Source organism: Harpegnathos saltator, unplaced genomic scaffold (assembly GCF_003227715.2).
Source record: "Harpegnathos saltator strain DR-91 unplaced genomic scaffold, Hsal_v8.6 scaffold536, whole genome shotgun sequence".
NCBI classification, from domain to species: Eukaryota; Metazoa; Arthropoda; class Insecta; order Hymenoptera; family Formicidae; genus Harpegnathos; species Harpegnathos saltator.
This window is the reverse complement of record NW_020230356.1, coordinates 747,347-773,685: the sequence shown is the minus strand read 5'-3', so window position 1 is coordinate 773,685 and position 26,339 is coordinate 747,347. Positions and strand designations below refer to the sequence as shown.

The window sequence follows — 26,339 nt, the reverse complement described above, 5'->3', positions numbered from 1 at the left end:
CGGAAGAATAGACGTATAGTGCCTTTTCTCTGGGACTTATCCACACGTACACACACGTACATACACACACACGTACATACACACACACACACACACACACACACCATAGTCATCATTTGAATTCACGTGTTAGGGAGGCACACCGGCATAAGTAAAAATATCGGGATAAGTTAGACGTATAGGTAAGACGGCGTTCATTTTCGATTTTTTTGGTCCTTCCGTTTACGAGGAGTGTGAATGTTCGATGCTACTGCCTCTATAGCAGCTGTTTTAGACTACTTTTATACTGTTGATGTCACGCGCAGCTAATCAGAGTCAGTATATTACTGCCATAATTATGGAACAGAATGTATACTCAATATACCTTTATAAATAAAACACGTCCAAAACGAAATTGCGTCTCCCTCGTTCATTCCCCTGGCGTTCAGCGTAGACTCACACATGCGCAGATCCCGCCTCTTCTCATGAGAGGTTCGAAGACAAAGCTATGTTGCTTCCCTTCACTGCCCACACTATATGGTGTTACTGTGTCTAGCTTTCTCGGATAAGAGCGAAGCTGGACAAAAAGATCGAATGCGCGCCTGTGGCACGAGTTGTCCTTTCCCCGCGCGTAGTCTTCGCGAGTCTTCTTGCGGAACGTTCGATCGACAGTGCGAACGAGTCTGTGGTGTCAAGCTGCCGTGTTTACAAACGTATGACATGTGCATTCGCGTAAGATCGAGCGAGGACGAACGGACGGCAGGCAACGGTGAAACACAGTCGGCCCGATATCACATAATGCGTTTTCTCGGGCGACACGGCCGGGCTGATGTGAAAGATCACGCGGTATGCATTTCTTTCTGCCCACCTAAGGTTGCCACCGAGTTCCTGTTCAGATACAGGCGGTTCGCCTTGCCAGATCGCGCCGCGCCCGTATTACGGACAACAATAATGGCTAGCCGACAACCGGCTCGACTCCGTTGCATTTTTATTTCCTCGCCCTTGCCGCGACCCGCACCTCCTCGCGCACGATGGCGTGTAACGCTCGCATTATCACTCGCGCGAGTCCGGATAATGAGATAATCGCTCTCCTTTGTTTCCCTTTTTTTCTTCCGTGCCGATAATCGCCGGCTCTCTCGCGAAGTAAGGAGTGAAAAAATCGTGTCTCTCACGCGAGAGGAACAGTCGAGTGTCAACTTCCTTTACTTTTTTATTTTACTTCGGTGTAAAAAATAAAGAATGATACACTTGGATAGCACAACGAAATCGATTAGCGACCATCACGATGAGACCAACGGACCAACAGACTTATATGTGTAACGAATTGCTTTTTTTTATGTTTTATATTTTACATCAGCAGGTATTTCCATTGCAGTGTCGACGATCAATTTCTATAATTGTAATCATTTAATTTCCAGCGAGTCAAATTGCATCGGACAGGCTGCGATTCATCGCTGAGGTCTAATTGCGTCCCATCGCGGCGTTGCGTTAAATAAATAAAGCTGGTTCAGTTACAGCGGCTGGGAGTTAGGTTAATACATATGAGAGAATAAGCATGCTCCTCTAATCTCCGGTATTGCACCTCTTATACAAATATATATATATATATATATATATCGGGCGTATCCTGCATCTCTCATTCGGTATCGTGGGATTCTCAGTTGCAACACCATGGAGAACGCAAAGGTTACCGGATGAAAGTGAGTCGACCCCATGGAGCGCGTGATTGTGCTCGCATTAGCGAAGGAAATTGCAGTGCGAGACACTTGGCCGTTGCACGAATAGCATGATGAAAGTCGCTTGATTCTAGCAGCAGCTTCGGCATTTCATTTTTCGTACACGATGCCGGAAAATAGATGCGCGATTCCAAACTTGCTCGATTGATGCAGCCAACGAAAGTGTGCCTCAAGGTATTTTATTTAAAGACGCGACCGATAATATATCGTACAAAGATCGACTTTGTATAAAAAGAAAGTGTTACTTTGAAGCGAATAACATGTTTCTATCGAGCGTAGCAAGACATGTTTCTCTTCCCAGCTTACTTCGTTGATGCAGCCGACGAAAATGTACCCCCCGACATATTTTGAAGAATAGCTTCTGGTAATCGACAATACGTCATACAAAGATCGATGTGTGAGAAAGGAATACTACTTTGGAATGAACAATAATGTTTCTCACGCACACAAGATACACACACATGCTTCCCTTTCTATTAACTTAATTCCATTAAAGAAAGTATATCCCAAGATATTTTGAAAGCACGTTCTGCAACCAACAACTTTATCATATAAAGAGACTTCGTATAAAAAAGGAGAGCTACTCCGAAGTGAACTGAATTATTTTTCTTCGCGCACAAGACGTACCCTCCTCATCGCGTTTGTATGTCGCGTGTGTTGAAGTTTCCGGAATCTCTCCCAGCGGATTAGACCAGCGGATGGCGGATGGAACTACACGTTTCGTTCGATCGCGAGAGCTTCGTTAGACCCGTCGTGGAGGCGTCGCCGCTGCTCGCGCTTACGCTCAACTTACGTGTCGTTTAGCTCTTGCTGAAACTGTAGGAGAAACCGTCGGGGGTCCGATTGAAGTCGAGCTTGCCCGGTGGATAAAAGTTGCGCGGCGCCGATGTCATTATCGCGTTGTGTTGCGGCGCGGTCTGAGGAGGCTGGGCTTGATAATGCGCGCTCGGGGCCCCGTACGGGGGTATAGCCTGCAATTCCGGGGGATGATGGTAGCGAGGCTGCGGCTGCGGCTGCGGCTGCGGCTGCGCGCGGTACTGGTACTGGTACTGCAGTTGAGGCTGCGGCTGGTAAACGGCAGACTGCGGTTCGTAATCCAGTTGATAGCGCCGCGGGTGCTGCTGAGGGGCGGCCGCGTAACTCGGGGGTTGATAATCCGGCGGATTGTACCGCGACAACGGCACGTACTCCGGTTGGGGTGGCACCTGCGGGGGTGCGCTAGGAATGTGGTCCCCGGTCGCCTGCGAAACGAATAAGCAGCGTATACATGCTTTTAATCTCCATTGACGAGGCATGCTCGGTTTTAGCAGGGGTTTTAATCGACGGTAACAAAAGTTGATCATTCGAGTCTCTCGAGTCGTTACGTAGGCCTGCCTCTAGAGCCATGAGAATCGCGAACATTTTTTATGTCGAGGCGCGCGACTCGAGCTCAACCGCCAAAGCTTAATCTTTAGTCAACGATACGTGGTTGATCACGTGGCGTACAGCAGTCGCCGGAGAAACTTTTAATTGCGGGAGAATAACAATTGTGTATGCTGATGACAATAAGCGTATGACACGCGTATGACTCAGTATATTTTTTCAGATTCATATTTCGTATGACGTAAGCGGTGAATCAATCTCCCGTGTCAAATTATTCGAAATTATTCGAAATTGTTGATATTAGAATTTTATATTACCCTCTCGTAATTATTATATCTAATTTTGCGAAAAATATTCTCGTCTCAGCCGGGAATCGATCGTGAATTTTGGAATGGTTCAGACTTTAATTCGAATAATTTACGCGCATCTCTATTTGTTTCTTACTTTATTCGTGAATTTAGCGGATTTCGCTCAATCGATACCTTGCGCAGGTCTTTGCAATCTAGAGCCTTGGTAATTTATTTAGCGCAATTTTTATAGCTAACGAAAATAATGAAATTCCAGTCGGGGAAAGATTCAAGTTCGATCTTAACTGCTGATTTGTCTCCGACGCGACGCAAAGTTTAGTTACTTCGATATCGGAATTGATTGAACCGACAAACGGCGTCTCGGAGGCAACGATTAGGAGGGAATTCCGCGTTCCGCGTACCTGGAATCCGTTCTTTCCGGCCGTGTAGGTCACGGTGCGTCTTTGCCCGGTCGGATCGACGTACGAATACGATCCACGTCGGTCGCCGTTCACGTCGCTCTCCTCCTTGAACACCACTCCGTCTTCTTGGGAGTACGCCGCGCCGAAGGTGCCGTCGCCGGCGAGGTATCGCGTGTCGCTCAAAATCGCCGCCTGATGCGGCGACTGGTACTGCTGAGTCGCTTGACAAGTCGCACCGGCGATCGCACCCAGCAGAACGACCTGCAACACAATAAACGCAATTTAGACGAAGGACGAACAAAAAGCACTGACAACTCGGCGGGATGTACGCGGAGTATCTCATGCATTTCCGCACGACGCGGAACTGTAATTAGAACTCGTTTCCTTTTTTCCACCGAATCCCGTCCCAAGTGCGCTTGGGTTTTCGTCTTCGCTCTTGCCGATTAAATCGTCGTATTTCAATGAAATGTCTCGAGACGAACATCCGACAGCGAGCGCGCAGGCAGACACTTGCGAAGACTTACGAACGCAGCGCGCATGATGAAGGAATAATGGATCGTTAGGCAGCGGGAAGCGCGGCAGTGCTCCAGGAGCCGACGAGAGGGGCGTTTTATACGGCGGGTATTGTGGTTCAGGGCGACCCGGCGAAGAGGCCTTGATGCTAACCCGCGCGCGTCTCGAATCGCTTGGGTCTTCCACCACGCCCTGCATGCGATTCCTGTGGAACCTACAGTCCTCATACTTTCCCCGTGATCGGGCTCAGGCTGACATTTCCTCCAGCGGCTCGCTCGAGGAAGCTAAAACGTGCATCTCGGGCGTGCAGTTCGTGCAGAATGCTTCAGATTCCTCCTTCCTGATTTCAATTCGCCTCTGTTGAGTATTTTCAAAAACCGGCCGCGAGTCTCGGTATCCTTGGTATTCGAACAAAGACAGTTTTGGCGGACCAACCCCTCCATCGACGCGAACTCATCCTGCAAAAGTTTCCGTGATTTCGCACGGACGCGCGGACGCGTGAGAATATTAAAGACATTCTTTGAATTAGGTTTTACGGCTTTTCGCGTCCTCGCGTGAGTTTGAATACACTTTTGCGGAAATGCCCGAGGAACAGGCCTCCTCTCGAAGTCAATCAACGAAGCTCACTGTGGGGGCGCGATTTTCATCACAATTGTTTATTGTCGTCGGATATATGCGAGTCGCATACGTCGAGAGGTAGGTCGAACTCACGACGCTGCAGTAGATTATATACCGACGTTGCACTGCAATATGCGGTTACCGACTTGCGGAGGATTACCGGAGGAATAGCGGCGGACGGACGCGTTGAAGCTTCGGGCATTCTGCGGAGTTGGCGTCCAGTGTGCGCGCGATTACAAGTAATCGCGAAGGAAGAGGAGCACCTTGAGTACCTCCTCCCGCGGCGTCGCTAAAGCGCTAATCAGTCAAAAGTTCCTTCCCATTCGCCGTTCGCAATTAGCCGAACGTTCCTCGATTTCACTGCGCGTCGGAGTTACGACCGCGGAGTAGCGCGGCGAGTTTTTGCGTTCGTTACCGAGTCGCGCCGAATTGAGACCGCCGGCGCAGCCCGGAAAATCAAGCCGGCCGCGCTTTAATTGCCTTCGCAGCGCATATATTAATCGCGGCTGCTTGTATCTTGGCCGCTCGTTGCTTCCGATTTCCTCAATAACTCCGAGTGTGGCGAAAGCGCAGATCCCGCTCTGCTGCTCCCCTCGGCGTCGCAGCGATCGCGCCAGCATTTTTCCCCATTTACGATTATTCCTGCATCTCGCAATCGCCCGGCAAATCGCGGCGCGGCGTAAATACACGCGATTATAAAACTTCGCCGCGGCGCATTAACGGATGAAATATCCTGTTCCACTTTTATTTATCGATGATTCCGAAGCGCGCAATCCCGCCGAGCGCGGAATTAGCGCGGATGCGCGAATTAGTCATTCGCCGTCATGCGAAGAGTTCGATTCTCGCTGGTTTCTTTTCACCCGTCTACGCTTCTCTCTCTCCCTCACTCTCTCTCTCTCTCTCTCTCTCTCTCTCTCTCTCTCTCTCTCTCTCTCTCCCTTTTTCCCTCCGTCTTTCGCGCGTCGCGCGTGAACTCTTTGGCGATACATCTTACTCGCACGACAAGTCCTGCACTTTCTATCCGCGGAGAAGTCTGAGAAACTTCGCAGAAATAAATTCTACGAAGCGAGATCAATCCATGCGTGATATTTGCGGGGGGAGGGGGGGGGAGGCGTGGTGGAAGTGCGTCGTGCCGGGCGCGGGAATATCGCGTATCGCGGGGATCGTTCGGCGTGTCCCGCGAGCGAGGCGAGAGGAAGTATCGAGTTTCTACGTTCTCGTGCGTGAAGTAATATCGTTTCCGGCGCGCGCGGCGGCGGCGGCGGCGGCGGCGGCAGTATCAACATCGCAGACACAAGTGAAGTCCTCCTCTCGGCCGGGATAATTGACTTTCTCCGGCCCGTTTCCTCCTGTCAAATCCGTCGTTTTTTTCCTTCCTCCTATCGAGTGGTATCCTTTCGAATCTTATCGCGACGACGGAGCTTTCTTCATCCGCTCGCGCGCGCGCAAACGGCCGACGCTCGCGCTGCTCCGGCCCGCCACGTGTCGCAACGTTCGCCGTTCGCAATTTCGAAAATTGCCGTCAATTTGGCGCCGGCAAAGACCGGGAAAGAAAGGACCGGCGGGCGGCCGACGCGTTTTACGAGATTTTCATAGTTTCATTCGCGGCCTTTTCCCCGCTTAGCCCGGCTTAGCGGGCCGGTAAACCTCTTCCAGTGTTATGCACGTACTCGAGATGTATGCTCCTTCTCTTTTTCTCTACACTAGCGGTTAATAAGTCAACTAAATGGTTTCGCGGAAGGATCCTTTGGCAATCAGACAGCCGAGCGAGTCCGAGCGAGAAGAAAATTCTCGGCTCTGCTCCGCGAAGTCTCAGCCCTCGATGGCTCATGGCTCGCGGTATCACAATGTAACGCCCGGATGTGACCCCCGGTCGCGGTCTATCTTTAGAGTTTCACCTGACCCGACCATTACGGGCGTTGTTGTGAAAACGGACACTTTGCGCGTCCGTGAATAAATGAAAAATGGCGGGATATCCTACGGCCGCGGCGAGCGCTTTTAATTGACTCGCGGCACGTCAATTCGTGTTACGTCGGCAGATAAGTTCGTTGCTCGACGAGAGCGCGTTGCGTTGCGCTCTCGTCGCATTAAAAGTTCGCGCGAGCGTCACGCAGTGCCGCGCAATTATCTCGTCGTTCGGGAGCGGTTTTTCTTTCCGCGTCGGCAGTAAAGCCGCGACGCGGCCCATTATCTCGCGAAATTTATAGATCTGAGCTAAATAGATTTTTTTTCTTCCTTCTCGCCGCTCCTTCACCCCTTAATTTCGCCCGGCTGGGCGAACGTTGCTGGGTCGCTAATGACGCAGATCGCTGCTGTTTAGCACGAGGCTGATCGTTTACACGTCGTAAATTTAACTGTATGCGAGGCGGATAAGTTGCGGCTGCTTACAACACGCCGCTGCCGGGAATGATCCTTTCGGTCGGCTTCGGCCGATCGTTTGAGCGGAGGATACACGTTACTTTGAGCTTTCAGCTGTCGAGAATGCTCCGATTTCGCATCTCGGTTCCGGCTCGCTCGAATGCCGCACATTCAACATACGAGTGTACGACTCTTTCGATCGAATATACTTAATTGCACAACGATTTATATAATTGTGCAATTATACAGTGATTTGCAATTTTGCAATAAATGAAGCAAATAGAAAGGAAGCTAAAGGAACAACTCAGAGAGAGAGAGAGAGAGAGAGAGCGAAGGAGAGAGAGTACTTAGAAATCGCGCTCATTATTTTACATAACGACATCTTGGCGACTCGGCCGGGATCGGTTGTTCTTTTAACCTTGTTTTATAATTAATTCTGCCTCATTGTTGCGCAATCGCATCGATCATCATTTCGCACGATTACGTGGAAGGACTGAACACACCGCGACTGGCTGAACGCAGAGCTGTGCGAAACAAGAGGCTCTGGTCTCTCGACTCCATTTTCGCTCAATACAATCCCATGTAATCCTGTACTTCGTTTGATCGCGATGGGAATTATTGCGGACGTTTGCCGGCGGTGCGCCGTGCGCTTTCCTCTCTCGCCTCCGTCTCGTAGTTACTCCTCATTTGAGACAATTTAACCGCATACAGGCCCTGACAGCCCCGTTTAGCTCTCGCTGAACGCGGTTTCAGCTAAAACACACCTCACCGATGTTTCTTGTTGCGTCAGGTTGCAGTCTCGTTAAAATCCCTGAGATCGCACGGAGTCCAACGATTTCACCGCGCACAGTTCCTGAAACATAAAAAATCACTTCGAGGAACACGCCGCATTTGGCGGGTCGATCCTTCTGCGCCCGGCTCTAATTTCCTCGACATCCTCCCGTGGTTCAGCATTCGTTCAGTTTTAGCTTCGCTCAGGATACCATTAATATACAGATCCACGCGAAAAGATCCCTTTGGAACTTCACGTGTTTCTCTTCATGTTTATTTACCCCTCGCATCTTTCCTTAAACTCAAGTTATACCCTTCAGGGACAACTCCCCCCCCCCCCCGTAGAGAGAGAATACAAATTTTGAGAAACCAGCCAAGAATGCAACGCAAGTCTTGGGACGAAGAAACTAGCTAGCCTTTTTTATCTTGAAAAAGACCCTTGTTTTGTCTCTCTCTCTCTCTCTCTCTCTCTCTCTCTCTCTCTCTCTCTCTCTCTCTCTCTCTGAGCGGAATAAACGGATAAATGAACGGAACAAAAAGCCAACGCTGTTTGATCGCGCGAAAAGGGTTAAGCTCTAACAAGGGACGTTCCCGAGTTCACGGATAAGCCGCTCCCGCAGGATCGTTCCTGAAGACGACTCTGCCATAGCGCTACGCCAGAAAAAGAGAGAGAGAGAGAGAGAGAGAGAGAGAGAGAGAGAGAGAGAGAGAGAGAGAGGAAGGAAGAGGAAGAGAGTGAGGCGGAGGGAGGGGTGGCGGGAGGAAGGGGGAGGGAGAGACGTTCTCCCGGCGAGTGATAATGTATCCTCGGGGGGAGGGCTGTTGCCGAGTTCGCTGTCTACTCGAGGCGGAATTACTCTAAAAGTAGGTAGCCACCGGTCTCGCCGCCAATTACGCCGGGGCGACTACGACTATATAGAAGAGCCACGCCGACTCCGCCGGCTGATTTCTGCGAGTAGACCCGACGCGAGCATCCGCGCACATCTCGCCGCACGAGCAGCCATGAGACTACCAGTGAGTGCTCGGGATATCCCTCGCGAATGTCCTCTCGGGACCGAACGACTCCGTCGTCTCCGTTGAAGCAGTGACGAGAGATCTTCCGCTTCTGTAACGTGTAACGTCGGATACAATTTAACCTGCGTTGGCGCGATGTGTGACAGTCAAGGGGTGGATGGTGCTCCCGTAGTTGCTGAAGCGTCCCGCCGACGCTCATTTCGACTTAGCGCGGCTCAGCTCCGAGTAACATATTCTCGCTGGGGAGAATTTCTTGTCTCCGCGCTTCCCCGTCGAAAGTCGAAAGGGACTCTCCTCTCTCGTGGTCCCTGCTCGTTCGCGACGCGTTTCGTGTCGTTTCCGCCGCGGTAGCAGTACGAGCGTTTTTCTCGTCGTTTCTCATTTGACAAGCCGACGGTGCGGTGGTTGCAACGTCGGCAACGGGGAGACGATGCCGATGCGATCGACTGACAATTATGATTCGCTTGCAGATTCTCCTCGTCGCAGTGATGTCGGCCGCGTGGGCGGAGACGAGGAACGCGGAGAGGCCTGTTCGCGCGCCTCAAGGGCAAGTCAAGTACGGCGATATTGACGGTGAGTGTGCAGTTGCTCGGAGCCCCGGTGTAGGCGTGGTGGTAAAACACGAAGCTGGGAAACCTCGACTCCGCCGTAGCGCGACTAATCGTAGTTGTTGCGTAGTCTCGCGACGGTCTCGGTTTTCACATCCCCTGCGGACCCGATTCCTTTGTGACGGCCGAAGGACGGCGTTGCGCAAGTTGCGCCGTTAATCAACGGACAGGCATTAATCGGCTCAGACAGTGACGGAGCGTTTCTTTCTCTCGGCGTTGCAGGCTCCAGGATCGACTGGAAGTACGTCGCGCCTCAGCAGCAATGGCGGCCGCACTTGGCGAACGCGCAGCGTCCTCAGCGCGCCGAGGGTGGCTCGCCCCATCGTCCCCGGCAAGCCCAGCGCGGCCAGCAACACGCCGCAGCTCCGGCGCAGCAAAGCCAGCCTCAGCAACTACTCCAGCCGGTACCGCAGTCGATCCAGAACCAGCAGTTCTACAGACCGTACTCGGCGGTGCCGAGCCACATCAAGCAGCTGATCGAGCAGAACTACCAGCCGCAGCCGCCCTACGTCGACCCCACGTCCTTCTTCTACAGCTCCACCTACGTAGCGCCCCAGCAGCACGAGCAGCAGCAGCCGGCTCCGGCCGCTTCCGAGCTGCCTCGCGCGGCCTACCTGCAGCCCTCGGCGAGATACCAGTCGATCGATCAGCGAAGAGCGCAGCCCAGGTTCGACTACAGCGTCGACAAGAGGGTGGAGCGTCAGGACCAAGTCGTCTACAAGGACAATTACGAGCAACAGCAGCATCAGCTAGCGCAGCAGCAGCAGCAGCAACTAGCGCAGCAGCAGCAGCAGCAGCAGCAACACCCGCTGGCGCTATCAGCAAACACCGTGCCGGAGCCTCCGCTGCCGACGATTTATCTCGACAGGAACATGCCGTCGGAGCTGAAGCAGCTGCTGCAGTTCCAGGCGCAGATCCCGTACGACGTGACGGCCAATCGCATCCAGTACACACCCAAGAGCATCTTCATCCCGAAGCCGTTGTCCGACGACGTGAAGGGGCCGTATTACTATCGCAGCAAAGTCTACTATATGGACGAGGTGGACGCCGAAGAGGAGCAGCAGCAGAGCAAGCCGGCCGACGAGGAACAGCGCCATTGATAGACATGACTATGTAATAATACGCGCGGTTTATGTAGATTAATAATCTCTCTCTCTCTCTCTCTCTCTCTCTCTCCCTCTCTCTCTCCCTCTCCCTCTCTCTCTCTCTCTCTGTTTCTCTCTCTCTCTCTCTCTCTCTCTCTCTCTCTCTCTCTTCCGGCAAACTTTACGAAGAGAGACGACTGGTTCAGGATTCTGCGACTCGCTCGGGCCGAGCGCTATTTTCGCGAGCGGAAGTCGCGCCCTCAGCTCTCAAGCGTCACCACAGCCGAGACGAGCGTCTCGTGCGCCTTAAATTATTACAGCGCTTGTTAACGTACTTCAATAACGTAGATATGTTTTGTGTTAGCGTAGTACTTGATAGGAACGCGTTGCTAACTATTAAGGGAGCGCTCTGCCGCTCGTCGTGCTGAAAAGGACGGAGAAGATCGATCGAACGGGGGGAATCGATCGAAGAAACGTTCAGTCGGGAAATTCACGGGGTGAAGATTCCCTCGAGGAAGCACTTTCACGTTAGCGGGGGATGCACTTCGGGGGAGGAAGGGAAGGAGAGAAGCTGCGAATGTGCGACCCGACGAATGTTTCCCGCTCGATCGATCTTCTACTTTGCCGAATCGCGCTCGCTCGCGGTTCTTCGTGCGTCTAGAGGCGGGAGGAATAGTTAAGTATGCGGCAACGCGAAGAATGTATCTCCAGTTTTTTATACGAAATAAATCGTTTTCGCTTCTCGCATCAAGGCGGTCATTCACCTCGCCGTCGCGCGAACTTCTCGTTGTCGTTATTTCAGCTCGCGGAACCGCCGGAACTTCCGCTCGTAAACGGCGGGTTTGAGCGTGCCAGGGAAACGCGCGATAAAGTCGCGCGCAGGTTCGTAACGCAGGTTTCCGCCTTTCAGAAAGGAGTTTTTCGTGATTTGCTTAATTACACTCGATAGTTAGCGAGTCCGACGTTACTGGAACAAATAGAAAGCCGGGCGGTTTTTCGCTTTCCATTGAATAAAGATATCTGATGATATGAGACAGAGCGGAGAAAGTGATACTTCCAGCCTCGCGAGCGGAGATGCACGATTCGTCGCGAGAAGAATAACGGCCGAAGCGTCAGGATTTCGCACGACTATAGATCGATGGCAATATCGCATAAAAAGGAAAGCGGTTTCTCGTCGGATCGCAAGCTACGTGCAGGGAGAACATTTCTGCGAGACGTCGCGACGCGACGTGAGAACGGAGAAACATAGCCCTTGTAACACGTAACATTTGTTAACGAACTTTACGCGCTTTCATTAGAAAGGGACTGACTGCTTGTGTCGAGATCGCGAAGATAAGTCAGCGCGCGACATTAGAAAGCACGATTCGATCGAGCGGATTTCGTCATCGACGCATGACGATGCAAGGTGAAGTGCTTATCGGCCGAAGATCTGCGGCTGCTCAGACTCGAAGAAGCGTATCGCCTTACCGTGTGTCTCCTCCTTTTCCTCCTCCCTGCAGATTTCACATGGAAATGAGCCCTCGACGGCGGGGAAAGCATTTCTCCGGATCAGGAAGACGGACGGTCTACTTTCGTGGCCTTCACGCTTCGCGTATCGATGCGGCCGTCGCGGCGTTGCAATTGTGAACGTTGCTGGCGTTCATTTCGCCGTCGACGGCACAACTTTCATTTTTACTGCTTACCGGCGCTTGCACAAATAGATAATGCGCCCGGGGCACGCCCCTCAGGCTCGCCGATCTTGCCCGAGGAGATTGAGGAAAATTACAGACATAGCCGAGACTCCGCTATGGCTGACTGACATGGCAAATCCGTGTATCTTGATAAATTAATTTATCGCTCGTCATCTCGGAGGTTATCCACGCGATTGCGAAAGACGATTAAAAGTTATTTATTGGCGGTGCTATCGTAAAATACTTTTGGTTTTATTGCGAGGGAAAATGCGTCCTGAATTTTTATCATCTCTCCTCCGCACTGCATTCTTGATTTTAAATGTTTTAGGAATTGCAAATTTCTATTTCCGCAACAGTCTTATAATTCTTGTCTCGTGTCGAATTTTCCGCAGGGAAAAAGCTTCGAATTTTGTTCAAAGTTTAGGAAAAAATATATAACAGAAACACACAGAATAAATGTAAAAAGAGAAGCGTGTGTATGAGAAGCAAGAAACTATAATAAATCGTGTTTATATTTAGTCACATATTGTTTTTCCTGGATACAATATTTGTTTAAAACAATAATATTCACTCGCGTCTGTGCTTCGACATTGAACGCGCGTTTTTGTATTCTCGCTCAAAGCGGCGAGGAATCGGCCGCTGATACAACGCGCGTTCCTCGTGAATCATCCTGTACACGTCCCACGTTTTTATTCATTGGGTATTATTGCCTCTTATAGCTAGTTGCATCCTGCAGTAGTAGGAATTATTTTCACATGTCGACGCAAGCAAGCCTTGGGATAATCTGCAATTTCACGGGAGATCGGCAATCCATCTGCGATGTAATGCGACACGCTGTGACTTTCTACGATGAAATGACGTAACGGCATTTCCACTTGCGAGTACGAGACTTGACGGTCGAATAAATAAATCAAGCGGACGTACATTTCCGCGGCTAACTTATCTAGTATCGAGCGTCTCACACACAAAGATTTTACAAGTGAAGTCATCTGAACCATCGGCGGCGATTCGACACGAGCCGGAGATTATAATTTCATTGCAAAATTGGAAATTTGTAATTTCTGAAATATGTGGAGTCGAGAATGCAGCGTGAGAAATGACGTAGATTTAGAACACATTTTTCCTTCGCAATGAAGTATCGCCATATAATATCACCAATGACTAGCTTTTAATTACGTTCTAGCCGTGCACGCACAATTTATAAATCGATCTTGCATCGATATTGCAATAAGTAACTCGCAAATCGTTTTCTCGCTCCGTCTCCCAAGAGGCATCGATAGCTCAAGTCGCGATGTTATCTTCAATGTTTCAATTACAAAGGCGGCGAATCAATTACAAAGCGTACGTCCTTACGTAACTCGACAGGACAATGATTGAATTCAATGTCGGCGATTAATCACGGATGCGCGCGGTCGTCGCACCTGTAACCTTTGAATGGCGATCGCCTGGGAAACTTCGCACTGCGTCGCATTCCACTGCAGCTGCACCGCCGTTTTCTATCGGTGCACTCGAGGCTTTTCGCGTTTGTAATGCATCGCGTGGGAGGATAAATGCCTCGCACGCGGCGCGAAGAAAGCTCGACTGCCCGAGTCAGCCTGAACGCGAGTTGCATTCGCAAACAGATGCACCTTTTTATGCATCGCTCACTAAAATTAATATACTCGCTAAAAAAGAGACGAAGCCTTTCGCTACAAGGGCAAAAAATTACGTTAATCATTTACTTTGATTATTTAATTTGATGTAATTTTTACGTTAAGTATTTCTGAAAAATTACCTCGCGCAAGAGTCAATTAATTAACACGTACCCAAGAGACGTTCCCGAGTGTAACATTGTACGGAAAAATCACAACGAGTACGCGGCGAAACATCGCGTTACTCGGATAAAAAATGCCTGTTGCGTAAGTCTATAGAATTTGACATTGGACCACCTTCGAGGTGGTGTCTCGCAAGAAGCAGGTGAGTGGAAGATTCATAAAGGGATCGGGCGTCTGCATGGAGCATTCGCTGCGAGACATTTCCTCCAAGCGGACTCGCGCTTGCAGCAAAGATCACCGACTGCCGGGCCGCGGTGTCGGCCGGCCGGCCGGCCGGCCGTCGAGGTACAACATGGAGGTGGTTCTCGTCGAATCACATCCCCGTCGCCGAAAGGCCCCTTTTACGTGGCCGCCTATAAAGTTGTTCTGGTGACCGCGCGCCCGCTTCAGAAACACTCCACCCTCGAACGAATCGACTAGCTTGCTCGCCATGAAATTGCACGTAAGTACACCGCCGCGCGTTTCGCCCGTCCGCGCGAGTGTCCTCGCGTTCGCGCAGCGCTTGCGAGAAACGGATGCGCAAAAGTCGCGTGCGCTCTGAATCGCGCTCTGCATATGCCGGCGGCACGCGGATTATAAATCGCGAGTCTGTTCTGAATACGTTCGTTACCAGCGAGAGCGCTTGCGACGGCGCTTGTAATTTAGTTAATTTAAAGTTCTCCCTGAAATCGTTTCCCCTCGTTTAATCATCACATCGAAAGTCGCCGTCGGTTCAATGGCCGTCTTTCGTTGCGCCGGTATGCTTCCTGCGATGTGCGCGATCGTCTCGCGCGCCTTGTCGAGAGCCAAGAAAAACACGCGGAACGACGCTGCGGAAGAGTCGCGCGCGCTTTAATCGCGATGCGAGTTTCGCACGGATTCCGGGATTTCCGCGAATTCCCTCGCACTCTCCCGCCCGTCTGCCAATTATCTCTGCCTCCAACAAAGAAGCCAGATGGAGGAATCATGCGTCGCAACAGCACGAGGTTAGGGATTCTTCTTTCAAACGGCCTCGATCGTTCCGAACTTCGGCATTTCGAGGCAAAACTCGGCGGTATCCCCAAATTGCTTCGTCTTGAAACGTTCATTGGCCGCTTACCGATTTTGCGCCGTGAGATCCGAGACGAGAACGCGCCGTTGTGGGTTTCATTCGCGGGGAATTCTAGGAAACAGGAAATCACTCGTTTGATCGGAGATACCGCTTTCCGCCGAGAGGTGAACCAGCGCGCGTGCTAGAGAGTGCCGAGTGTCGTTCGCTTAATTGCTACGTGTTGCTTGTCGCATAACAGGCGACGATTCGGAATGCCGTTTAAGTCACCACGGTCACTGGCCGAGAGTGCGTTTCGCGGCCTAATTACCGAATGCGGATACGAGCAATCAGGATTTCGTAATCCAGTCGCAAGCTCAGCAGTTGGAATTCCAACGTGGAAAGTATCCTTGCATTTTCGATCTGCTTCGCTGATCGTCCGCCAGATATTACTTTCTTTTCACGCACGCACAAGTCGAGCCATCAATGAAACGCCGAGGCGAGATATCCCTATAAGTCAGCTGATAAGCGCAAGCATTCTCTACTGGACATAGTATATTAAAATATTCGTCCGTTGTAAATTTTGCATCTTACTTCCGGACGATCAGATTGCTTTGTATCTTAACTACGACACTAGCTTGCTCGTCTCACGATGACTACTGCTGGTAGTTGTCACTTCTTCATCGCTAATGTTACACCACGCTTGATCTCTCACACTCCTCGCATTTTACTCGCATTCTGCTTCTCATGGCGTATCGCGCGAAATGTCGCGCCCGGGTTCCGCGTTTCGATGATAAAGCCGAGATAAAAGCCGCGCAGAGCTCGTCGCTGGCATAATCGCTCCGCGGCGATATTTCCCGCGTCCCATGCGGCAGCAGCGGTCGGAAACGTTCCCGAGGCGAGTGCCAGCCGCCGCCCTCCCCTCCCCTCCTCCGCGCGAGACTTTTTCCCGAATAATCGCCCCGGCGTGTCTCGGCGATTAATTTATATCTCACTTTCTACCGGGTCGACGTCGTGCAGCGCGCCGGGCGAGTTCGATCTCCTCCGTTATTACGAGAGAACCCCGCACACGTTTCGCTCCTTTTTTCTGCTCTCGCACCGACTTTTTACCTCGTGGCGGCGGCGGCGGCGGCGGCGGCGGCCGAACACGCCTCGCTATCGCTAAGCGCCAACGTGCTCACCTTTTCCCGATAACCGACACTACCGGCTGATTAAAGATTCATGCCGCTCGTGACTTTCCCTTTCAGCCGGTGCCGGTTGCACGATATGCTTCCATATATAGTGCAACATAGTGCGTGCCGTGAAACAACTTCGGGTCCAGCACCGCGTGCGTTAGATAATGAACCGCGAGTCTGATTACGAAATCGAGCGGACTCGACGTCGCGCGCGAGCGACGACAGATTCCGGGGCGTAATTGATTATTCTAATTAATGCGCTCGTCACAACTTGTCAAAGTTGTACGCACAATCGATGCGTAATTTTATTCATCTCCTTTCCCTTTCGCCCGCGCGTGCGATTATTTAATCCGCCGCTTAATGACGACCGTTTCCGTCACATCAATCACAGCCGGTCACCGCAGAGCACCGGTTTCATGATGTCGGATTAAGATGCGTATCGATCGAGCATGCGTAGAAAGCCGCGTAGAATCATCGAAAGGCCGCGATGTTGCAGGTTTTGTTCCTGACGGCACTTCCCATGTGCCTGGGTCAATTTTCAATCCAAGGACCCAGCGACGGCAATCGACGGGCCCAGGGCCTTAAATTCAGCGAGGAGAAAGGAATCGAGTACACCGATCAGAGCGGTAAGTGCCAGCGATGAGACTCGGACTCGGAGGACGAAGACGAACGGTGGCGAGGGGGCAGTACGCAGTCGACCTTGAAAGATTTCATTCGCGCCAGTCTTCTCGTACGACTCCAATGTTGCTCGCATCCAAACACTTTGCGAAACTAGACGAACGCTGTCGAGAATCAGTCTCCCCGTGTTCTGTTCCTTGCACGTTCCCATCGCAGCGTATTGCGTTCTGCCGATTTCCAGAATCAGAAGGGGCCGGGGACTTCACCATTCAAGGCGCTACCGACGGCAACAGCAACTTCCGCATCCAGGGTGCCACAGACGGCCACTCGAACTTCCAGATTCAGGGTCCCTCGGACGGTGGTGCGGCTACCTTCAACATACAGGGGCCGACCGACGGTCACAGCCAATCCATAATCCAAGGAGCGTACGACCCCAACCAAGGCAACGCCAAGGCGCTCGAGTACAACGATCCCAGCGGTACTGTCGCCAGCGTGTTGCCTCGTCCACCTCTCATTCTGCCCGCTTCGTCTAACAAAAGTGTCTACCGAAAGGTTACAGGGTGAACTGGAGGTCGTACGAGCGCCAACCGCGGCCGGCGACGTACGCGGAGCCGCAGTACGCGGCGCAGGCCGCGGCGCCGGTCCGGCAAGCCGGGCACCGGCGAGCACCCCCGCCGCAACCGCAACAGCAACAGGCACCTGAACCTGCGCCGCAGTACAAGCATTACGCTAACGCGCCGCCGCAGATCCAGCAACTGCTCCAGTTCCAGCAGCAGATCCCGTACCTCAACGTGATCCCGGAACAATACAGGTAACAGACAACAAGTTGTGGCTTCCCCAGCTCTGTCTTGTTTCGTAATATTTGTTCCATTAATCTCGCGGACTTCTCCTCGTCTCGGAAGCCTTGAAGACGAGACCTCAAGACCATCTGTACTCATACACTCTTTTCGTTGGTCACAAGTCGTGCTGTCTTCGTCTAGCTGGAGGCAAAGCTGAGGCAATACACGAGACGCGCTTTTCTCAGATGTGGAGCGCGTTCATATTCTATATTTATTTCTTCTTTATATGTTTTTATGTAATTTTGATTGATACTTTTGATATCGTCACATCCGTTGCATCTTGTTTTATATGATTCTTTTTATTTACATATTTGTCCGATTCTCCGCCAACGATATCTCTCGTTCGTCGGAGTGAATTATAACGACGTTTCTATGGAAATTCCTCCATCTGTCATGCAAATTCAAAAAATTGGGTAGTTTCAACCGGCGACCTATTCTCAGATTCGACGAACAGGCTGCGATACAGGCTCAGACTGAGCAGGTCCGGGAGCACTTCCGCAACTTGAAGGTCCAACCGCCACCTGGTTCGGCGCCGCCGCCGCCACCGCCCGCCGCGCCCGCACCGGAACCACGTCACCGAGCGCGCGGTCCCTCCAGGCATAAGCGCGAGGCGAGTCCTCAGCAGCAGCAGCAGCAGCACCGCAGGATATCCCAGCCGCCGGCAGAGCCGCAGCCGCACTACTCGACCAATCTGCCGCGAGAGCTGCAGGAGCTGCTCAAGTTCCAAGCTCAAACGCCCTACAACATCTTCGCCAATCAAGTCTCATATCGCGGGCCCGACAAACCTTACGTGCCGCAGTCCGTGAATCCACCGCAGCAGCAGCTGGTGCAGAAGGCGCAGTATCAAGGTCAGGGTGGCGCGTACCAGGCCCAGGCGAGCGCCTACACGCAGGCTCGCGTGGCCGGCTACAACCAGGGCCCGCAGCTCGGCTACAATCAGCAGCAGCAGCAGCAGCCTGCTGGCGTACGACCCGTGACCGAGAATCAGTACTGATCGACCGCCAGGGTGCCGCTATTTTGTTACGCCTTCCGTTTCTTTCGCGCTCGGAGCGAGCCTCCATTCCGGCAGGGCCGAGTGTTTCAACGAGTCTTGCTACTGAGTTAATTATACCTAATTTATATCTATCTCCGTTCATCTATCTATCTACATCTATCTGTCCGTCTATCTATCTATCCACTCATCTAACGAAGCAAGGTTTGGTTTCACACCGAACGAGACGAGATCGATCATGTTATCAGAGGAGGTTACAAATAACGGCTGCGCGACGAGTGCAGAGTTTCCCGGGAAACGCTTCGAGATTTCTCTTCTTCACTCCGCTCGATCCTGCTGGAGTAGAGACGACGGGGGAGCGACGGTCTGTGTATTCAGTGCAACCCGCGGGTACTCGTTAAGTAATAGATATTTTAGTAATTAGACGTTTATACACGATGCGGTAATTACTCGCGCTGCACTCGAGTCTGTCTCAGCGTGCGGTCGGTTCAATATTCGTAATACTGTGAAAGAAATAAAAACAGATCCACTTTTCTCATTTCACATGCCCAACTCGTCGAAGCGATATTTCGTTCGGGATTGTGTTCCGATCATTTCGTTGGTTCCGAGTTTCTATTCGATCGCCGGAGAACATCTCACGCCGTTTGCCGGCGTGAAACGCGTACTCGAGAAAGTATATTCCTCTCGCCGTGAGATTTCCCGTGTGCGATCGAAAGTTAATAACCGAGTTTAAGCGCGCGCGCGCCCGCCAGGCCGTTCGGGAATTGGGATTTTTCTCGCTCGCGATTCTTGCGCAGCGCAACGTCGGAAAGAGACGAGAGTCAACAGTTGTAGCACTCGCCACGCGAACGCACCGTCGGTACTCGTGCGAATCCGGACATGCGTGCGCACAGTGCGGACGTAATACCGTAAGTTCGACTGCCTTTTACAGTTTCGTTTTGTACCTACACGTTTTTCCAAATAAAATAAATTTGCGAGTGTATCCCCTGCCGCTTGTGGCCGTCCCCATCAGAATTCGGATTTGCCGATTTGCATCTCATATAATTTCTCGCGTGTCGCTCAAAACTGATCGAAGTGGCTAGATTGCGTTTCCGACGCTTTCGGAATAACGTAAGTCGCAGTTGCGCGAAGTTGTCAACTCCTCAGAGAAATTGCCGCTAGACTCGTCAAGGAGATCGTCTCTCACTTGTCCCTCGATATTCCGGTCATGCAAATGCACAAATTGTACGAATCGCAAGTTATTCGCGCGCGCGCGCGCGCTCTCTCAATCGGGCTCGATCGAATTCCGAGCGGAATTTAATCTATTCATCTCGCGAGCGATCAAGAATAGCGCCGCTAAATATAGCGGCGAGTACACTCGCGGCATTGGGGCGAATTCAGAATGTCGCGGGAGGAATGCAGAAATTCCTTGCGCAATCGTGCCGCATAAATATATGCACGCGATCGGCGATAGAGCCGGGTAATCGCGCCGTTCCCACGTGCGGGATCTCACTCGCCCATTAAATTCAACGGCGTTTCGTCGCACGTCGAATACGTTATTATACGTTATTAGTTACTTACGCGAAAGGGAACAGTTCTTTACGCAAACCTTGATCAATCCCTCGCGACTCGGTGACGTCAGAGCGACCGACCGCGCGCGTCCGTTTACGCGCGTATATTCTTTTACGTCCGTTAAAATGATAAACGGGGCTTCGTCCGTCGAAACGCCGCAGCGTTCGAAAATCAATGCGATGTGGGCTTGAGTTAATTTCAATACACGTGGCCGCCATAAATTTCAACTTCACGTCACGGTGACGCGACATGCGACGCTGCCGCGTTCTGCCGCAGCGACGCACTTAAACGGTTCGCTCGAATTACGAAGCAACGTGCCGGTTGGTTCGCGAACGAATACGGAAGCCGCGTGTGCATACGTTTCCTGCATCAGCCGGCCTCACCGTTACGTGATTGGATACGGTGTATCTGTTTCTCGGTGTGTGTGTGTGTGTGTGTGTGTGTATGCGTGTATCGCCCTTTCTATTATAGCGATATCTATTAGCGTGCACCTTCGCGCGCGGAATGCCACGTTTCTATCGCGGACTCGGCGAGTAAGCGATACGCGCCTGCATATGCACGCCCGCGGGCTACAACTACGAGGCTAATAGCCCTCTAAGATAACGCTCCGTTGCATTTACGATGCAGCACGAAGAATATTAACAAAGTACAGTTTGCGATTGCGTTTCCCGAAAGACACAGCACGATAGGATAATTGCGATCGTCTGTCAATCATAAAATAAAAATCTCGAGCCGAGGCATCGGGTTTTAAAAGCCGGCCCTAAAATCTCTCTAGTGTGTTTTCAAATATAATAATGAATATGATAAAATGATATAAAAATAATTGTAGAGTTGAAAAGGTATTCGGGCAGATCACCAACTGTATAATAATATGAGAATATAACAATACGATAACATAATATAAAAGTAATTGTAGGGTTGAAAAGGTATTCGAGCATATCGCCAACTGTAATAATATGAGAATGTAAAATAGAAATTTTTTTACACGATAATATAAAATAATTGTGAGCGTAACGATGATATGAAGAAAAGTGATCACGTTTAAGCGGAGAGTTTCAGCGTAAGAACAATGGAATGTAATAATAGCGCCACGTCTGAATTGAACGACCGAGAAGAGAAACGTGAGACGAAGAATTTTCACATACGTGACTTAGATCACAGATGACACAATATTTACGATACGGCGTTCTTGGTGCGTTCTCCGTAATCGGCAGCGCAGAAAATAGCGCCAAGAAATTACGACGATAAAATTCGAGACTCGACGCAGTCGTAATGAAAATGGAGGAGGAAAGGGAGAAGACGGTCGAGCCACTTTCACGTAACGATATCGCCGTAATCTACGGTGTAATACGAAATTACATAAACGATCCGATACGATCTTGAATTAGATCTTATTATTCGCGATTGATATCTTCTCGTATACTTGATATTCCGCGCTGTTACGCAGATTCTCATAGCTGCGATCGGATCCGCCGCTACGCTCACGCTACGAACAATAAAAATGCTTCCTAGGCGAGTCTACACGCAAAGAGAATTGTTCAGGAAGCTATTCGCATTCCTATACTGAGAAAATATCATATCAACTTGTCCGGTTGGGTTACTCACGTTATTATTCGAAACATTTGAAGGCAAAGCTATTTTATATTCGATATAAATTTTCACAGCCGCACAGTCAAAAGTTGTCTGGAATGCAGTCGAGGACTTGCTTTCCGGACATTTTCCAGAAACAAGGGAAAATAATTAACCCGTTTTGAAGCCCAACGCTCTTTGGTACGAACATACCTCAGTTACGAAATACTGAGCGTATCATTAGATAAAAACTTTGCCTGTGCGGAATCGACTTATTAAGAGCGCTGGCACACTCAAAAAAGATTTCTATTTGCAAAGTGATTTTTCCCACAGTCTCATATTCTAAGCGAAGCCTTTTACAGAAAAAGGATTAAAGTGATTAAAGTGAACTATTCATCTAAAATTTATTAGATATTATTTTAACTGTTTCCCTCTTATTTCAAGAGGATTTCTTCTTATATCAATTAATTTCCCTCTTATATGAAGAGGAATATGTTGATTTGAATGTCGGCCTCTTTTGTTCAGTCATTCTCTACTCCAGACACGAACGAAAAAATAACTACATGCTCATGGATCAGAATATTTGGAATGCTTTTTAGAAAAGGTATGTGTATCGCTGTAACATATAACAAAGATAATTTACCCATATTTGGCCAAATACAGTTTATAATCTATTTCGAGAAGTTGAATAATATATTTTTTCTTTTAACTATGTTTCATACAGTTAGTTATAATCAACATCTTTGCAGCTATGAAGTCCGTAACAAAACTGATTGGAAATTTATCTGTTATGATGATCTCATTTCATCCGTGCATGCTTATTGTAAAACCGGAGCCAGAAGTACATTTATTATATATATTACTTTTCGCTATACGTTATAATAATTTGTTCACATTAACCAGTATAACCAGTAAGAATAAAGTACAGTAAGAATAAATAATAATCTTTTAAAAACAAAGATTAAATAATCTGTGTATAAGAGGAAATTTATATTAAAATCAATAAAATGTACATTGCACATATATCGTATAATCCTTCTAATCTTGAGAATAATGTGTTTATGATATTTTCCTCTTGATCTTGAAGGAATCCTCTTGAGGCCATATATAAGAATAAAACCCTCTAAAATTTAAACGATTCCGCTCGTTCGGAAATTACTTTTTCTCCGGGTGCTCAGTTGCGCAACGCTGAGTGTATCATTAGAAAAAAATGTTGCCCGTGCGGAATCGACTTATTAAGAGCGCTGGCTGAATTGTCCGACCGACGAATTCCGCGCATTCGTCAGCAGCGGTGTGCAACGTTATCCTGACGTAATCTGAAACTCAGTCGAGCGAAAGCTCGGGGCAAAATTCCCGTGTTCTTCGTAGTTCGCGAAAGCACCTCGCGCACGAAGGAGACAAACAGAGTCGCGTTCTGACTTTTCTCGTGCAGCCGCCGGTCACTTCCTGGCTCGCCTCTGTTGCGGCGACATGGCGCGGGACGCATTGGTTCGTTGCGTTGGGTTACGTGACGACGGGCGGGAGACTTGCACGCGAAAAAATCGCTCGAAACCCGACCAACCGTGAAAGCTGGTGGTGGCCGACGACGTGGTTGAGCCGCGACGGCTGGGTCCATATAGAAGTGCATCGCGACGCGGCCGCCAGTTTTGTCCCGCCGCCCTCCGGATATCATCGTTCAGCATCATGAGATTCCTCGTAAGTCCTCGCGACCGTGATCGGCCGGTCGATCGATCGATCGATCGAACGCGACCCTGAGAGTCCCGCGAAATTTCACGGGGAGAAAGTGCGATTAGAGCCGTTCCGCGGAATCGCGTCGATGTTCGAGCGAGTGCTCTCTTTTGCTTTCCAATCCCGAGCTGATCGTAAAACAGCCGTCAATTTGTCCCGTGCATGTAATCGAGAAAAAGGAAACAGCACGCTCGCCGGGCGTGGATTGCCCTGTAAAAAAGTCGCATGCTGAGAGTATCCGAGTAGCGGATGTAAAGCGTTGAAAATGTAACACACGCGTGATATAGGCGCGCTCTTTCTTCCGCGAGGAAATGCCTTCTCCTGCCTTGTTCCTGCGAGAATTCGTGCCTTCGCGAGAATATCGACCTGCTCCGAATTATCGTGGCGATAAAAGCAACACCTAAGAACAAAGGTCTACCGAATTTGCTATTGTTCTTTCGATCCATATTGATTCTCTTTTGTCTGCGAATGCGGTCTTTCCTTTGAGAATGTTTCCGCCCTTCCCGAATTCGTGGCTCCTCCTATGCTCCATACGAAGAAAGATGAACCGTTAGATCCGACGTGCGGTCTGAAATCGCACGTCGTAAAAGCCATTAGTTTAGCTTCACCTCGCTGGAGAAACGAACCTGCCGTGAAATCATCTGCGTCTGTTCTTTTATTGCTTTATCAAGGGTCGTTACGAATTATTGTAGATGAAGGACGCTTAGAAAATGTCACCTTGTACGAATGAAGCTTATCACCGCGCGCTCGCGAATTTTTCGAGCGCATTATTGATCGTAATTTTTCAACTCAACTCGTTCGCTCTTACATGCTGATATTTTCATGACAACCATATTGCATATCACTGTACATATTGTGTACATGAAGGATCGTACGCTTTCTCCCGATTTCTATCGACAGCATTTACACGAGAAAAATGCGTTCTTCTTTATCAGGGCGTGAAAGCCTTGATATGTTGTCAATAATATCTCTTTATCCTGTTTCAGTTCTTGATACTCGTCGTGGCGCCCGTGCTAGGGACGGAACTCCACAGTGAGTAACGGCGCATTCAGTGCAACATTTCATTGCAACGCGCGACTTTTCCTTTCACAAGCGTCGCACGAGAAACTCTACTACTTTCCGATTTCGACGACATTCGCCGTCGAATAACGACCAGGTCGTCATCCTTCTCTCAATCGCTTTCCGCAGGTCACATTCGTGTACGGCGGCAACACGGGAACGTGCGATCTCTGAGTCAAGCGCCCGCCGCGATCAAGCAGATCCTGGCGTCTCAGCTGGCTCGCGACCCGATCGTCCATCTTCCGCCGCAGCCAGTGCCGAATCTCTCGCTCTCCAAGCCCATTGAGCCTCAGTACGTGACCCAGGCCCAGCTGTCTCAATATCGGCCGCAAGTACAGATCGGCCAGCCACCTGAGCAGCCGACTTACAAGCAGATTCCCGTAAGACCGGCCCAGTACTCGCCGCCGGCCTCCGCTCAGCAGCCGCAGTACAATCCCCAGCCACAGCAGCAGCAGCCGCAGTACAATCCTCAGTACCGCAGCAATTATCAGCAGCCGCAGTCGCAGCAAGCCGCCCAGCCCAACTATCAGTACTCCAAGAACCTGCCGCCGCAGCTCCAGCAGCTCGTGCAGATCCAGCAGAATCTGCCCAACGCAATCCCGGCGGGACAGCATCAAGGCTAATCGTTCGTCAACAGATGTCAACGTCGAGTTCGTATCGTATGCGTCTCCGCGAGGTCATCGGTCGTGAGCATCCGCCATCGCATCGTTTCACTCATCGCTCGCCATCTCTGTAGTTGAGAAATTCATAATGCACTTGGGACGCCCTTCACAAGCGGGTAGCAGAATACGTTAGTGAAAATTTCGTCTGCACGAGTATTTTCTTTCCACGGAGTATGTCTGTTATAAATCACATCAAGGCGAATTAAAGATGTAAATTGATAGTCAAGTTGAAACAAAATTTCTCTCTCTCTCTCTCTCTCTCTCTCTCTCTCTCTCGTCTTCGTGAACAGGAAACAAATTTCCTTCTGTCTCATCCTTTTGCTCATCCAGCTGTAAAAAGAGTCGAACGTTTGAAAACATTTTATTTATGACACAATTTGTATTATCGCTTTCATTCAGCCATTTCACTTCATTTCCATTCACATGAGTCTATTCATTTCATACAAACGAATCACGAGGCCTTTCTCGTGCCGGTTTGTCAGTTTAACCGAATATGTATCGCCCGATGTAAAATGTCGAAAGACAGAGTTTGTTGCCACGAATAAATTGCCTCAAACTTGTTCGCGTTTCAACCCTCATTCCAGTGAGATTCACGACTGACCGTCGCAGTTCAAATTTCAAAAACACAATATAACATCCGTTTTAAATTAAGGCGTACGTTTGACGCTTCATCATGCACCCTTCTCTGCTCGCTTAATATATCGTTTGCATCCTCGCTTAATATTTCATCTACACAGCCGCCCGGGCAAATAGTGAGGAACGCGAGATCTCTCGCGGCGCGTGGCGAGCCGCAGGACGAGCTGCGTCCCAGGTTAGTCGGCCCGGGTTTGCAAGGCGAGCGCCCGACGTAGGCAGCAGACTGTTATCTCCCATCGCGATGCTTCTATTAGGCGAGTCTCTGTCG

The 26,339-nt window shown here is 50.2% G+C and overlaps 3 protein-coding genes across 3 annotated transcripts; 2 read left to right on the top strand and 1 right to left on the bottom strand.

Moving 5' to 3' along the window:
• Nucleotides 1-183: 183 nt before the first annotated feature.
• Nucleotides 184-4,387, bottom strand: CPR19 (cuticular protein 19). The gene is made up of 3 exons (XM_025303171.1): nucleotides 4,311-4,387; nucleotides 3,787-4,047; nucleotides 184-2,956 (listed from the first exon to the last, which is right to left on the bottom strand). The coding sequence occupies exons 1-3, from the start codon at nucleotides 4,323-4,325 to the stop codon at nucleotides 2,516-2,518; spliced, it is 717 nt and encodes a 238-aa protein (XP_025158956.1). The 5' UTR covers nucleotides 4,326-4,387; the 3' UTR covers nucleotides 184-2,515.
• A 4,626-nt stretch (nucleotides 4,388-9,013) lies between these two features.
• LOC105188114 (putative mediator of RNA polymerase II transcription subunit 26) lies at nucleotides 9,014-12,741 on the top strand. Its single transcript, XM_011149411.2, has 3 exons — nucleotides 9,014-9,060; nucleotides 9,531-9,633; nucleotides 9,891-12,741. Exons 1-3 carry the CDS (start codon nucleotides 9,049-9,051, stop codon nucleotides 10,766-10,768), a joined length of 993 nt encoding a protein of 330 aa, XP_011147713.1. The 5' UTR covers nucleotides 9,014-9,048; the 3' UTR covers nucleotides 10,769-12,741.
• A 1,741-nt stretch (nucleotides 12,742-14,482) lies between these two features.
• LOC105188105 (mediator of RNA polymerase II transcription subunit 15) lies at nucleotides 14,483-25,668 on the top strand. Its single transcript, XM_019843564.2, has 8 exons — nucleotides 14,483-14,679; nucleotides 16,915-17,044; nucleotides 17,278-17,514; nucleotides 17,589-17,847; nucleotides 18,317-18,866; nucleotides 23,556-23,681; nucleotides 24,701-24,746; nucleotides 24,903-25,668. The coding sequence occupies exons 1-8, from the start codon at nucleotides 14,668-14,670 to the stop codon at nucleotides 25,394-25,396; spliced, it is 1,854 nt and encodes a 617-aa protein (XP_019699123.2). The 5' UTR covers nucleotides 14,483-14,667; the 3' UTR covers nucleotides 25,397-25,668.
• Nucleotides 25,669-26,339: the final 671 nt, after the last annotated feature.